The sequence below is a fragment of the Helobdella robusta genome (assembly GCF_000326865.2).
Source record: "Helobdella robusta unplaced genomic scaffold HELROscaffold_15, whole genome shotgun sequence".
NCBI lineage: Eukaryota > Metazoa > Annelida > Clitellata > Rhynchobdellida > Glossiphoniidae > Helobdella > Helobdella robusta.
In genome coordinates, this window is record NW_008703839.1 from 2,086,339 (window position 1) to 2,100,463 (window position 14,125).

The window sequence follows — 14,125 nt, forward strand, 5'->3', positions numbered from 1 at the left end:
CTACAAACATATTAACGCCAAACATTCGGTAGAATTTATAGAATATTGTAAACATTTATATATATAAATATACATATAAAACGGCGCGTAAAAAACAATGAAGGATGCACGCAAGTAATTGGAGAGTTTCACGCTATGAAATGAACTAAACTTGCAAAAGTCTTTAATAATTTATCGTGCACGTAGTAGTAAATAGCTATCTTCCTCATTTTTCTGAAAAAATATACAAACTAGAGGCAAATAGCTCAAATTGAAATAATAGATGATCTTCTGAAAATTGTAAAAAAAAGATAATTAATGATGAAAATATGACGAAATCAACGCATGACTTTGGCTCGTCTACACTAGGAAGTACCAAATGACCGCGCTCAAACGAACGACGAACATATCTCTTTACGCATAAGTAATGTAGAAAGAAAATTTCAATTTCTAATAGAAAAATATGAAGCAAAAAAACTGTGAATGAAAAATTGTACAAAATGTTTTTCAAAAACGTTAATTCTTATTTTACATTATATCTATGTACACATCCACACACATATGTGTATGTATATATATATATATATATATATATATATATATATATATACATACACACACACATACATATATAACTGACGTCTGTTACTGTAAATAATCTTTTAACCTTAAAAAATTACAAAAAAGAAAACGAAAAGATAGAAATTCTTCATTAAAAAGGAAATTACTAAACGAAACAAGTTAAACAAAAAATTCAAATTGTGAAAAAATTGAATGGAAAAACTAAAAATTATTAAAAAATGCAATTATATATATACATATATATATATATATACATACATATATATATATATTTTATATATATATATATAGATGAAAGACCAAGAAATACATAGTGAATGAATGAATCAGATAACCATACAGTACAGTGAACTATGAAAACTAACTTAGATTTCTAAATAAAACACGTCAATCTATCTAAATAATAAATAACAATAAAAGTATTAAATACGTAAGTGAAAGTGCAAGCTTATAATTGAATGTATGTAAAATTGACTATTTGGTAAAGAAAAAAATTATTATTCAATTGCAAAAATTAAATTTGAAAATACTAAACATTTGTAATAAGCCAATTGCTGAAAATAAATGAGGATTACAACTAAGGAAAGTATGAGCTTGATGGAAATTCACGTAAAATAATTTTTAATTACACAAATATATATATATATTTATATATATGCGATAATTAATGAAATCTACCAAATTTTTAGCTTTTACGATTAGTTAACGATCCAACAGTAATTTTTGTTAGAAATATTGAAAAGCTCAATCGTAAACTTTCAAAAGCTAAAAATTCGGTAGATTTTATCAAATATTACATAAATTATGGTCTCCTTTCAGCAATATGTATATATATATATATACATATATATATATATAAATTGTGTTATCCACTTATACGTTACATTTAGTTATGAAACAAACAACATAGAAAAATATTATCAAGAAATCAGGGAGAGAGCATTTAAGATAACACCTACCTAATAAGGTTGCAGGGGACATTTTGATGTTGTTGCATTGATGAGATGAATGAAAAAAATTGTACACTATGCATTGATAATCAACCGAATGTAAACCATGATGATGATAGTGGTGGTGATAATAATAATGAGGTGGATTATGCATAACATCGAAGTTGAACTAAGAGAACAAATGATGCATGCTGATGATATCAACAACAACAAAACATTCTATTAAATAGCATTATAAAGAAAAATAAATAAAAAAAAAACCACCAGCCGACCGTCTGAGAGCCTTCAGCGGTGCGGCCCTCACATATTTTGTGATATGTTTATTCAAATCAGATATAAAAATACACACTTTGAACTGGAAAAATAATTGATCATATGACATAAAAAATTAAAAAAAAGATTAATTGAATAAATCTCCTTATTTACACTTTGAATTGTTAAAGATATCTAAGCGTTGAAAATATAACAGATAAACATAAATATTTTGGCTTTTTAAATAGTTTGAAATTTCGTAACAAATATAATTTTACGACAACCTTTATTCATAATGAAAACGGCACTAGTTACCCCAAGAAATGTTTGGAAACTTCAAAAATCAAAATTGAGAGGTTGAAATGTATGGTTGAATAACAACATACATAATGCCATTTGAACGTTTTGAAAAAACTTATTCTGGCAAACAGACTAGGACAATTACTTGAAATGAAAAATAAACAAATCTGTTACATTCTCTTCGATGATTCGTCAATATAAAAAAGTAAGAAGTCGTAATTGCGTTAAAAAATGACAACATTGCTCTACAAAGTGAAATGCTTTTTTGAAAAAAATAGAATAGAGAAAATTATGAAATTAGTCTAAATAAATAAAAATGGTCAATTTGTTGAAAAAAGAAATGAATTCTTGTGGCAGGCTTACATTTGAGCTACAACATTTGTTCATTAAATTAATATTCATTACAAAACTATTCAAAATTTAAAAAATTCAAATGAAAAAATACAAAACCGAAATGAAAATTAAGAAAAAAATTAATTAAACAGCAGAAATATATTAATACAATGTGAGAAACGTATAATTATAAAATGCAAGCCATGAACAACCACTTGCGACAAAGCACATTAGAACAAATTTTTTTCAACAAACATTGTGAAGTATCAAAAGTTAGAGGCAATTTTTTCTAACAAATTCTTACTACATATACATACATATATATAAACATTTCCAAAGACAAGCAAAATAATAATAATTATTAAATATTACAAAGACAGACAGACAAATAGCACGATGGATATGAATAAATGTCAATAGCAGAAAAATAATATAAACCTACAACCTTTCTTACTTACTGCTAGCAACGTGGAGAGCACTCAACCGCTCTATTGGCTGATAGAATTGGTTCATGAGTTAACAAAAAGAAATTAACGAAAATAATAACGTCACAGTAGTTCAATGAATGAATTTGTCTAAAAATAATATTGAAGAGCTTAAACAATGTGCTTATCTTATCACAGACGTTTTCAAAATTGAAAATGGATATTGAAAAATGGTGTCAATAACGATGAAACTGATCAATACGATGCCTTTGTTTAATTATAAAATGAAAATTATATAGTCCAATGAATTCCTGAGATGTCATAATTATTTCGTTAGATATGGCAAATGGAAAATTTTCTTGTGTTAATCACCATTTTTTGTTAAAATAATTCACTAAACAATAATTTTGCAGTAAATAAGAAGTATATACAACAACACAATTAACCATGAACGACACGTGTGTATCTTTTGTTTGTTGTAGCAGGCATGAATGACACCATCAGCAGGCAGGCCGCACACTGCAACGTAAATGGAGAGCAATCTAAACTATGAATATCCTTCCGGAGAATCCATCAAACGTCCATCCTCACTTACCGAGTGGCGGATCAAATAAACACCAACACCAACCTCAAACTGGTGCCTATCCTATCAATCAACCAACCAACTAATTATTATCAACGTCTCACACCTCAGTCCAACCTAATTCGAGCACCCAACGGTGACTTCCAACATTTTCATCCTTCAGCTCGCTGCACTTGTCTAATATCTCTTATGTCCATATCTCATTCCACTTTATGTATACACATTCACATATATATATATATACACATAAATATATATATATATATGATAAAAGTACATAATAGAAAAAAGACAGCTTGAACATTTCAATAAGCAATACTAATACTTCTAATATAATAAGGGAAATATAAATTAATAAAAAAAAATCATTAAACGAAAATAAAAACAGTATAATATATACACATACATACATACGAACGCACACATATATACATATATCTTGCACATGGGTGTTATGTGTGTGTTCATATTAAAATCATGTGAAAATATATGCTAATGAGACAATCTTAAATAAAACCAACAAAGTACTAAAAAAAAAAGAAAAATAAATAAAAATTCAAATGTAAAACGCGGCAATAATAAAGAAGAGTGTTCAAAAAATGAAATGAAACAAATTAAAAAAAAACGAACAGTGAGTTACGACATGTGTCTGGCGGAAAATAACTTTAAAATTAAAATTACTGACACCTGATAGGAAATCCCAAATAAACAAACAAACAAAACAAAAAGATTCAAGGATTTGAAGTGGAAGTGAACAAGCAAACAGTATCCAACAACATTTATGTCATAATTGTTCAATAATATTTTAATCAATAGTTCCATATCTAGTTAGTTGGAGTTTGTCCCTTCACAAGTTTTTAAAAACAAATACAAAGAAATTTACTGATTGAACTTTACACGTGAACGTTCGTTACTTGGGTTTACTTGGTTATTCATCGACTTGTGCAGGCAGAAATTATCATCGTCAGTAAATGTTGAATGTTCACTCGTTGATTGCACTTGCAGTGGTGCCGTTGGCACTGTTCAGGCTGTTGCCAGCACCTCCACCGCCAGCAACGCTGCTACTGGAAGACGTCACCTCAACCCAAACTGATGCCGTTCCACCACTGCTGCTGGCATCGACCAGTGACAACATGTCCTTGTTCGCTAGGCATTCTAACGATAAATTAACCAGCTGTTGCAGTTTAGTCTGGACAACAATGGGGTCATCTCGGTAGCAGGCGATTGAATGACCAGTCAACTTGTTGCTAAGCAACTGTTGCAAGCTTCCAGCCTGACTGCAGCACGAATACAATGCCGATCCATCCATCTGATTCAATGCAAAAGGGTATAAATAAAGATAAGCAGAAAAAATCGCTGATATAATATAATGCAACATCTATCAATAGATGCAATTGACATAACATTAGATAGACATAATTATCGTTTATTAAAGTTTATAAAATGTTGTGACGAATCAAGCCTGCCCTCATGGACATTCCAGACAAATTTCGTTGTCCGTCAGACATGTGCCCACCCATATAGGTTCTAGGACTTAGAACGAATGTTGGATTTTTTTTTATAAAATTTACGATCATCTACCGTTCGATCATGTTACAAACTGATAAAAGCGCACTTATTTACTTACTAGATCCACTCCTGGACCAGCGAGAATATCATTAAGTCGTACTTTAAAGAATGGTGGTGCAGATGTGACAATGGCCTAGCAAGCACTGCATTTTAGCTCCAAATTTCAAAATGTCCTTGCTCGGGCTTCAGGCACAGACATTTTTTTTCCATTTATTCACAAAAAATAAAGTGAAAGAGTCAGCCTAGCAATAAATGCTTATCTAGGGTTGACTCCCATAAAACAAGAAATAACATAGTAAATAACCCAAAAAATAAAACATTTGTTTTAATTTGCCAACGAATCTTCTAATATTCTTATGCACACCAAACAGGAAACTTCGTCCATTAATAACTGCAAACATGTTTTAGGTGAAGAAATGTGTATGTGCCCACCATTTGAACATCATATTACCATTTGCACCTCAAATGTCAGGCTGTAAAACAACATCTGCATTGTTTTGGTTTGGAAAGACTAAAATTTTGAAACAACTCATGCAATCCCAACATCTAATAGAGGAAGGTCTAGTACTTGGAAACTCTAATTCCACAAAAGAAGCTATTGCTAACGTCTGGGAGAAGTTCATTATTTTTCTTTACTCAGGTTAAACAAATAAATTGAGTTTTATTTTTAATGTATGAAGTAACTTTCTATTTTTTTCAATTGGCACGAACGTATGTAATTTAGACAAGCTAACATATCATTATATCTACACGCGCTCTTAAAAAGTTACATTTTCAGTTATAAATGGTGCCATGCTGTTCCAGTTGTTCTCCATCTAGGCTTTTAAGAAAGAGAGACAAAGAGAGAGAGAGAGAGAGAGAGAGAGAGAGAGAGAGAGAGAGAGAGAGAGAGAGAAGGAAAGACAATATGATTGATAACAATACAGGTATGCCATTTTCCCTTCTCAAGCATTTTCAAAGTTTAAAATTGCTTATGTGACTCCATAAGAATGAGATGATAAGACTGTAAACCTGGTCACTCAGCCACCGCTTTTTGGAGTGATAACATTTTCAAACTTAAACTGTCCCAAAAAGCCGAAAATTTTAATTCTGGAACTAATATTAATGTGAATGCATTATAGCAGTTTCATGGCAACAAATAATGAAAAGAAAAAGAACTAACAACTGAGGTGTTCTTGATAAGGAACCAGCATATTTGTGATGTGTGAGGAGGACCTGCTTGAGGTGAACATACATTCATTACTTGTTTAAAAAATCAGACCAAGAAAAATATTGAATGAATGATTTTTTAAACTAAACAAAAAATTGATATACCTGTTTTAATTTTCTCTCCAGGAGCCCATGATGTGCTTCGACTAAATGGTCCTGGTTGACCGACATAACCGCCACCCATCTTGTCTGAACTGTTGAGACCAGGTGGAGGAGGTGGATACATTCCTCCAAACGATGTAGAGGATTTTCCATGGTGGAGCATATTCCATCCATCTTTCGACTGCCCATGTCCAAAGTTATCAGCACCGGAACACATGTTAGGTAGCCAGCTGTTGATGCTATGAGTGACACCTGCCGTGTTTTGAAGCAAGGAAACCAGGTCAGCTGTGACACTGCTGTTGCTAAGCAAGGAAGAAGTACACGAAGTTGGAGATATCTGATCAAGTTTCAACTGGCCGAGTGCCTGCAGAAGACGTGCTTCCTCTACACCAGTTGGATCAGATTGATTGTAGAGTGCTGACGATGAAAGGGATGATGTGGGCGCACCTGTATGTCCATACAGTTGCAGCTGATCAATCAGGGCCTTCACCTTGAAGATATCCATATTCAAAACTTCTAATCTGTTTAACAATAACGAAAATTATGACATTTACAAAATAACCCCAAACAACCAATATCATTAATCAATATATTAAGGGATTGATGTAGTTCCATGTAGTTTCAATTTAACTCTGTCCATACAATAACTATATATTTGACGACACACTCCAATATGCAAAAAAATATTAAAAACCAGTGTTTGATAAAAGTCAGAAAAAAGTTTGTTCAACTGATTATGTAAAAAAATTTGACACGGATATACCGATGCATCGGTAAATACAGATTTATCGGTGTTTTATCAATAATGATTTTATTGTGTTCATTACCAATATCAATGCCTCTGTACTGAACTTTCAATTTAACGATACTGAACGGCATCTGTATCACACATGCCTAACTCTAACAAACATTTCACCTATTTTTCTTTTGAGGAGCAGGTATAACTGTGTTTTGTTGCAATTGTGCTCTCTCAACAAGCAACGGCTGCAAGACAGACTGCAACTGCAACAACGTCTGAAGTTGTTGAATCTGTTGATTCTTATTGTTACTCCCACTGTTGAACAAGGATGAATCTAACTTTGGAACCTTGGAAAAGAAACAGCATCAGGTACAACTAAATTTGTAATTTGTATGAAAGGGAAAATAAAATACTGATAAAAAATGATTTAATTTGTTGAAAATTTTTGGAATGTGTAGAAGGAAATTAACAAAAATAGTTTTTGTTCATAACTCTTTTTTGATAAGGTGAGGCAGAGTAGATTAAATGTATAAAACTTCAATCAACTTGTTCAGAAATTTAAAGTTATGAAAATCACGAGAAGTCAGTAGTGGATTATTATGAGAAATGTGTACTGACAACCTGCTACAGAATAGAGAGGGCAAGCAGGAGAGGGCGTGCGTATGAGTTAAAAAAATGTTCATGGGTATATGGTCCACAATAAAAATTAAGATAATTATAAATGGAGTTATTATCATTATTTAAATTAATGACAGCCCTAAAAAATGATGCAACTGACCATGGAGGATGATCTGGCATGTTGCATTCCGGCAGGTGCGTTGCCAGCACCTAATAATCCAACCTTTTGCAACAACATTTGTTGCTGCAACTGCTGAGACACAAGATTTTGGTTGTTGAAAAATGGTTGTTGAGGGGGTTGAAATGCTGAAGCTCCTCTTACAGCAAAAGTTTGGTTGTAGTCAGTTGCTGTTTCAATGACACTTTTTCCTCTGAGCATACGCCCCCGTTGTGGCTCTATGCCAGGCATTGTCGATCGGTGGGATGAATTGATTAGTTCTGCAACACATATGATCATTTTGCAATGAAAATAATATAATAATATAAACATATCATGTATGTCACTCAACACTAGCCATTTGATTTTTGAAAAACGTAAAAAAAGATTTTAACAAAAAGCATCAGGATTATATTATAAATCAATTGGATTATAAAATGAACTGAGGTCTACCAAATTTTCCATTAACTCAATTTGTTTACTTCATAAATGCAATCAAAACAATTATCATTCATATAGTAATTATGAATTCAAAAACTGCAAGCTACATGAAGGTTCAAAAAATTATGATAAAAATAATTAACTGGCACAAATCTGTTATGATCTATATAATAACAGCTATCTTGTTTAAATTGTTCTAGTGTATCTATCTAATTATGTTTCTCAGAATATTTATTTAATTGTAAACACAATTAGTCACTCACAATGCTGTTAAAATGAAACAAATATTGTATTGCAAAAGTTGGCCCAGCAGAACAATGGAAGCATAAAAAAAAACAATCCAATTTAAGTCATATGTGTAAAAACTTAAATTCACTATAAATAAAATACCGATCTGCATCAATGTGGTTTAAGTAAGAAAAACTTTAAATATAAAAAAATTTGATAAAGTAAAGAACTAATAACGTATAAATAGTTACATTTTTAGCACTTTGTTTAATAAACTGACCTAAAAATTTCTCTAAGTTGAAGTTACTGCCCAACAACAATTGCATCGCATCTTCTTTCTGAATGTTAATATAATACTCCAATTTAAATAAATGTGAAACTATTAGTTAAATAGAATAAATAAACAAAGATGAAGATAACTTAAGCACATCAACATACAAACACACCTATTCATAATTTGTTGAATCACTCGCGTATGAATAAATTAATTATATATTTAAATAAAGTAACATTTGACATCAGAGCAGTTAATATTACAGCCTAGGTTCCAAGTTCAATTTATTTTCAAATCGATTATACACCTCACCATTTTTTTCGATAAAAACATGCAGCCCTACACACACACAATCGTTAAAACTCAAAGTTTTTGGGACAAAAGTTTCATGTGTATTAGTGGACTCTAAAGCATACTGGGCTTGTGCTTGTTGATAACTTGATGCCATTTTGTGAAACATACAAATAAGTAGACAACTAGCTTTTAGAATCTGGTACATAAATGCTCGAATACTAATAACAATAATACTTTTATTTATATTGTTATAACTGGCCGGTCGATGACGAGTTCGCTTTATCCCCAATGGAAACAGTGATAACTTTTAAACTATCATTTTATTTACAAATTAATAATCAATGTTAATCAATTAACCAATAATCAACGTTAATTAATATACAAAATCACAGGTTAAATCAAAACACGTACCTTTAATCCAATATCCAACAAAATCTGCAGTGCATTTTGTGATTGAGGAATCTAGAGTTATTATATAAAGTAATTTAGAATATTTACAAAATATATGTTTTATGATGTAATGAGGTTTGTTGCTGGGTTTGGAAGAAGTGTAAATGGGAGAAATAAAGATTAATTAAGTAGAAAAGAAAGTACCAATTGATCTCTGGGTTGATTCCACACTCCAAAGTCCATCTGTCTGTTGTTGCTGCTGCTTTCATTCCACATCCCAACAGATTTTAACGGCTGGTTGACATTGCCACCACCAATGGACAAGCCCTTCTGCATTTTTTTTAATTACCACAAGCTTTTTTTTAAAATAAATTAACTTACTCCAATGGAAACTAAGAAAAGTAAAAACAAACAATAAAAAAACTAACATCTGCAGTCAATTTAGATGTTCCTTGCCACGGTCCTGCCAGACCAACATCGCCAGGATTTACAGAGGAACCACTTCCCCAGAAATTCTTATCTCCATCTGGCTGCCACAAGGAAGAATTATTGTTGTTCAGAGGGTTGAGCATGTTATTGTTCGTCCACATAGGTCCCCCATCTTTTGATGAACCAGCCCACATATTAGGATTAGTCAAGTCACAACCCGATTGAGAAGTTCCATTCCAATGACTAGCATCATCAGAAGTCCATTCATTGTTTACAGCAAAGAATGCAGGATTAGAAGATTGGTTTACAAATGGGGAGGACACTGTACTGCCCCAATTATTACTGCCTGTATTGTTTGCAGCTAAAAAGTTGTGATCTGGCAAGGAGGCTGTGCTCCAGGGATTAGATATCAGATTTGACATCTCAAATTTTTGAGCGTCTGATCCTGCGAAGCATTATGTTGTAAATGCAAATGTTAACTTGAGTGAATTTGTGATGAGTTCAAAATTACTAAAATATTTTTTTATAGTTATAAGATTATTCTTAACAACAGTGCCTTCAAAAGCAGATGCAAACTTTCAATTATGCGCTTACATACCTGATGTCGACCACTTTGCTTTGCTATGCAAAGCAATTTGAAAACTAATAAATTTTTATAAACCTATAACACTGCCAGGTGGCATGAGGAGATTAGCATCAGGTAACGAATTGTGTGTCTGACCAATGATGTGTGTCTCCATCTGCCATGGTGTTTCTTGATTTATTTTTATTTTTCCCCAACAATCAGTAGTGTTGACCATTCTTGCAATTAATTCCTCTTTGTTTCCTTCAGCTCCATCAGGCTGACTACGCTCCACATCCTCATTTGGAAGATTATCAGAAGATAATATTGCTGATGATGATTTGGTAATTCCATGATTGGAAGTAGATGTAGCTACCGATGATGATTCAACTTTGCAAGTGGAATCATTTTTAACACCTTCTTCACTCTCAGAATTACCACCTGATAACTGTTGTTGAGAACTTAATGAAGCAACAGCATCAGTACTTTTATGCAATTGGTTATCCCAAACTTTTTTAATATCAAGAGAGCTAGATGAAGTTACAGAGGCATAATCAACTTCGCCCCAATTTTTTTTGAAAGGATCATATGTTGAATACCACAAATCTGAAGATGTGCTTGAGAGACCAAATGAACTAGTGTTATTCAATTTATCTCCTTCACCTTTGTTACCCCAATTTTGAAAACTTTCAGATTTAGATGCCCCATTACTTGCCACACCCTGGAACAAGGCAGCATATTCATCATTATTTTTACTATTCCAAGCAGCTCCTGTGGTTGGTAGAGAAGCTCCCCAGACATTTGACACCTCAGGTTTCTGCTTCCATATACTATCCTCCTTGTCCTGTGAACTCATACCTAAATATTGTTAGTTATGTTAGTGATGGAGAAAGAAATTTAAAAATTAAATTTTAAGATAAGCCATAAGTAAGAGCATGCATGATTCTGCACCAAGCAAAACTGTTCAAATAGAATGAGACATAATGCTTTAAGACAGAGATGCAAGACACATAGATACATAACACATATAGACACACACACAATGCAGGCATATGAAAACAGACTCATTCTCACAAAGGAGGGAGGAGAGACACATCACGCAACGTCAAATCTAACATTAATTTTTTATTTGTTTGTTTGAAATTTATTTATTTGAATAATAATTGTTGGTTAATAAAAAGGTATAGAAAGAATTTAGCCTTTTTTATTTAACATCAGTTATAACTAAATTTTATAATTCAACGAACGAGTCGCCAATATAAAATATTTTAATGCAATCAACCAACACTCATTTGCATCATCTATATAATAATTATGGAAGATTAGAAGCAATAGTAATAAGCAAAGTGAGTAAAATTAATTTCCAACCAAATAAACAAATTGAGAAACATTATAACAATTCGAACAACGTAACACAGCGGAAAACGTAATGTTATAACAACATAACGTTATAATAATGGTGGAGAAAACAGAGCATAATATGGTGAAGAATTGTGAACACCATAACATGAACACCATTATAATATGTTCCATCAAAACATTCAAAAGGAATACAACCTAAAAATTTAATACAAATTTCAGTTAGCTAAAACAAACCTAATGAGGAATTCCACAAGCTAATCGGTTTACCTTGAAAACAAAATTTTAAGAGTAAGTTATAAAACAGTAAATAAGTGTGGTGCGCATTGCACATTCAAATATAACATTACAGTGGCTACATGCTAGGCACACAATTTTAAGTTTTCAATTAGTTAACCTGTCAATTCACATCCAATTCTTACAATTATTTTTGGGTTCACTACACAATCTTCATTTGACGTATTTTGCTCATCATTTGATATATATAATAAGAGCACTACTTGTTTATAAATTATTGGGTTGGCACAAAAGTTTTGCATCTTTTGATAAGTTCACTTTTTATAGCATTTTCATTATAAAATATTCTCTTCTTTCTCGTGCCTTATCCTTTCAGGACATTGGCCATCGACCTCCACAAAACTTGATCTTTAACACTTTGTAGCCCTTGGAATGTGGTGATATTCAACAAGTGACACAAGGACTTCACAAAAGTAATAAGCTGTTGATCACGATCTTTTCTCCCTGCAATTTTTCCAGTGGTTTCCATTCCTGCCTTCCACGTGAAGTGACCCCTAAACTTTAATTGCCCCAGTTGGATTATTTGTAGTAATTTCCTCTTTTCATAATTGGACTGTTTAAATACATCCTCATTGGAAGTACAAAAAGTCCAACTAATTTTCATGTTTCTTCTCAGAAACATAAACCCTCTTTTCTATTTCTTTAGAAATTGTCTAGGACTCAGAGCCGTAAGTGAGCATAGGAACTAACAGTTTTACTTTCGTTGATAATCTGATTTTACTGTTGGTGAAGATATTTTTCAACTGTCCTGGTTATGACATTAAACTGACCTTCACTGCCTTGTGAGTGATGTTGGATTATCAAAGGCTAGGCCCACCACTTATAACTGTGGTTGCGTAAGGAAGGGCGTCCTGTGTAAAAATTAGCCAAATAAATTACTTATGATGACAGAAGTGACAATGGCCCTCAGTATTTGGCAGAATGGCGTCGAAGGGTATTTTGGTTTCATCATAGGTAGCCCCCGATCTCGGGGAAAATGTCGTCCAAACGTGTGTTGTTGTTTGGTTGTTGTGAAGATATTTTTCAATTTAGAATATGCATCTTTTGCCATAGCTATCTTTCATTTGATATTCATATCACATTTACAACCTGAGTTAATCAGACTTCTGAGATAATTGAAGCTGTTGACTTGTTTCACCTGTTTATCACTAATGATTATGGAGCAAATCAGGGTGGTTTTGCTTTTACTGATAGCTCTTTGGTCCCAGTAGAGGTTTTTGATAACTCTCGTGTCTTTTCTATCAGTGCCCAAATTTTCCAATACTTCCATAAGCTCCCTGTGTTTCACACTATCTAAAGCTTTGGACTTTGCACTATCTGTACTGGTTATGACTGTCCTGGTTATGACATTAAACTGACCCTCACTGCCTTGTGAGTGATGTTGGATCATCAAAGGCTAGGCCCACTGCTTATAACTGTGGTTGCGTAAGGAAGGGCGTCCTGCGTAAAAATTAGCCAAATAAATTACTTATGATGACAGTATTGACAATGGCCCTCAGTATCCGGCAGAATGGCGTCGAGGGGTATTTCGGTTTCATCATAGGTAGCCAAACGGCAACCCCCGATCTCGGGGAAAATGTCGTCTAAATGTGTGTTGCTGTTGTTGTAAAGCTTTGGAGTAATAAACAAGTCTTTCTTTATATCAATCGCTTGTTCACTGATCATTCGTAGCATAGCATAAAGATTTGTATGACATTTGAAATTTCAGATCTGATTTTGGTTCATGCTCTCACCATTAGAATTTTCAAGATATGTTTTGTAAGATAACTCATCAAGTTGATTGTTCAATGTAGTTCACATTCGGTTGCATAAGGTTTTTAGGCAATGCAATAAATATCGACTTGGATGAAATCTTCAGGAATTTTGTCGCTGTTATATATTTCATTCAAAATTTCTGTCACTTTTTCAAAGCCAAATTCATCAAGGCATTTAATTTCTTCTACAGCTATTTCATCTGTGCATGGCACTTTATTGGATTTCATTTTGGTAAAAGCAGCACAAACTTCAGATCTAAGTATCTTTGGTCCTTCTATAATGTACCAATTCCAATAAT

At 32.6% G+C, this 14,125-nt stretch overlaps 3 protein-coding genes across 3 annotated transcripts; all 3 read right to left on the reverse strand.

The window, feature by feature from the left end:
• Positions 1-4,386: 4,386 nt before the first annotated feature.
• HELRODRAFT_169356 (hypothetical protein) lies at positions 4,387-4,713 on the reverse strand (the record flags this gene model as incomplete). The annotated part of the gene is made up of 1 exon (XM_009015181.1): positions 4,387-4,713. One exon carries the CDS (start codon positions 4,711-4,713, stop codon positions 4,387-4,389), a length of 327 nt encoding a protein of 108 aa, XP_009013429.1.
• A 1,386-nt stretch (positions 4,714-6,099) lies between these two features.
• HELRODRAFT_169357 (hypothetical protein) lies at positions 6,100-9,189 on the reverse strand (the record flags this gene model as incomplete). The annotated part of the gene is made up of 6 exons (XM_009015182.1): positions 6,100-6,188; positions 6,288-6,805; positions 7,201-7,370; positions 7,802-8,079; positions 8,748-8,805; positions 9,049-9,189. 6 exons carry the CDS (start codon positions 9,187-9,189, stop codon positions 6,100-6,102), a joined length of 1,254 nt encoding a protein of 417 aa, XP_009013430.1.
• A 416-nt stretch (positions 9,190-9,605) lies between these two features.
• Positions 9,606-11,272, reverse strand: HELRODRAFT_169358 (hypothetical protein; the record flags this gene model as incomplete). Its single annotated transcript, XM_009015183.1, has 3 exons — positions 9,606-9,755; positions 9,854-10,299; positions 10,516-11,272. The coding sequence occupies 3 exons, from the start codon at positions 11,270-11,272 to the stop codon at positions 9,606-9,608; spliced, it is 1,353 nt and encodes a 450-aa protein (XP_009013431.1).
• Positions 11,273-14,125: the final 2,853 nt, after the last annotated feature.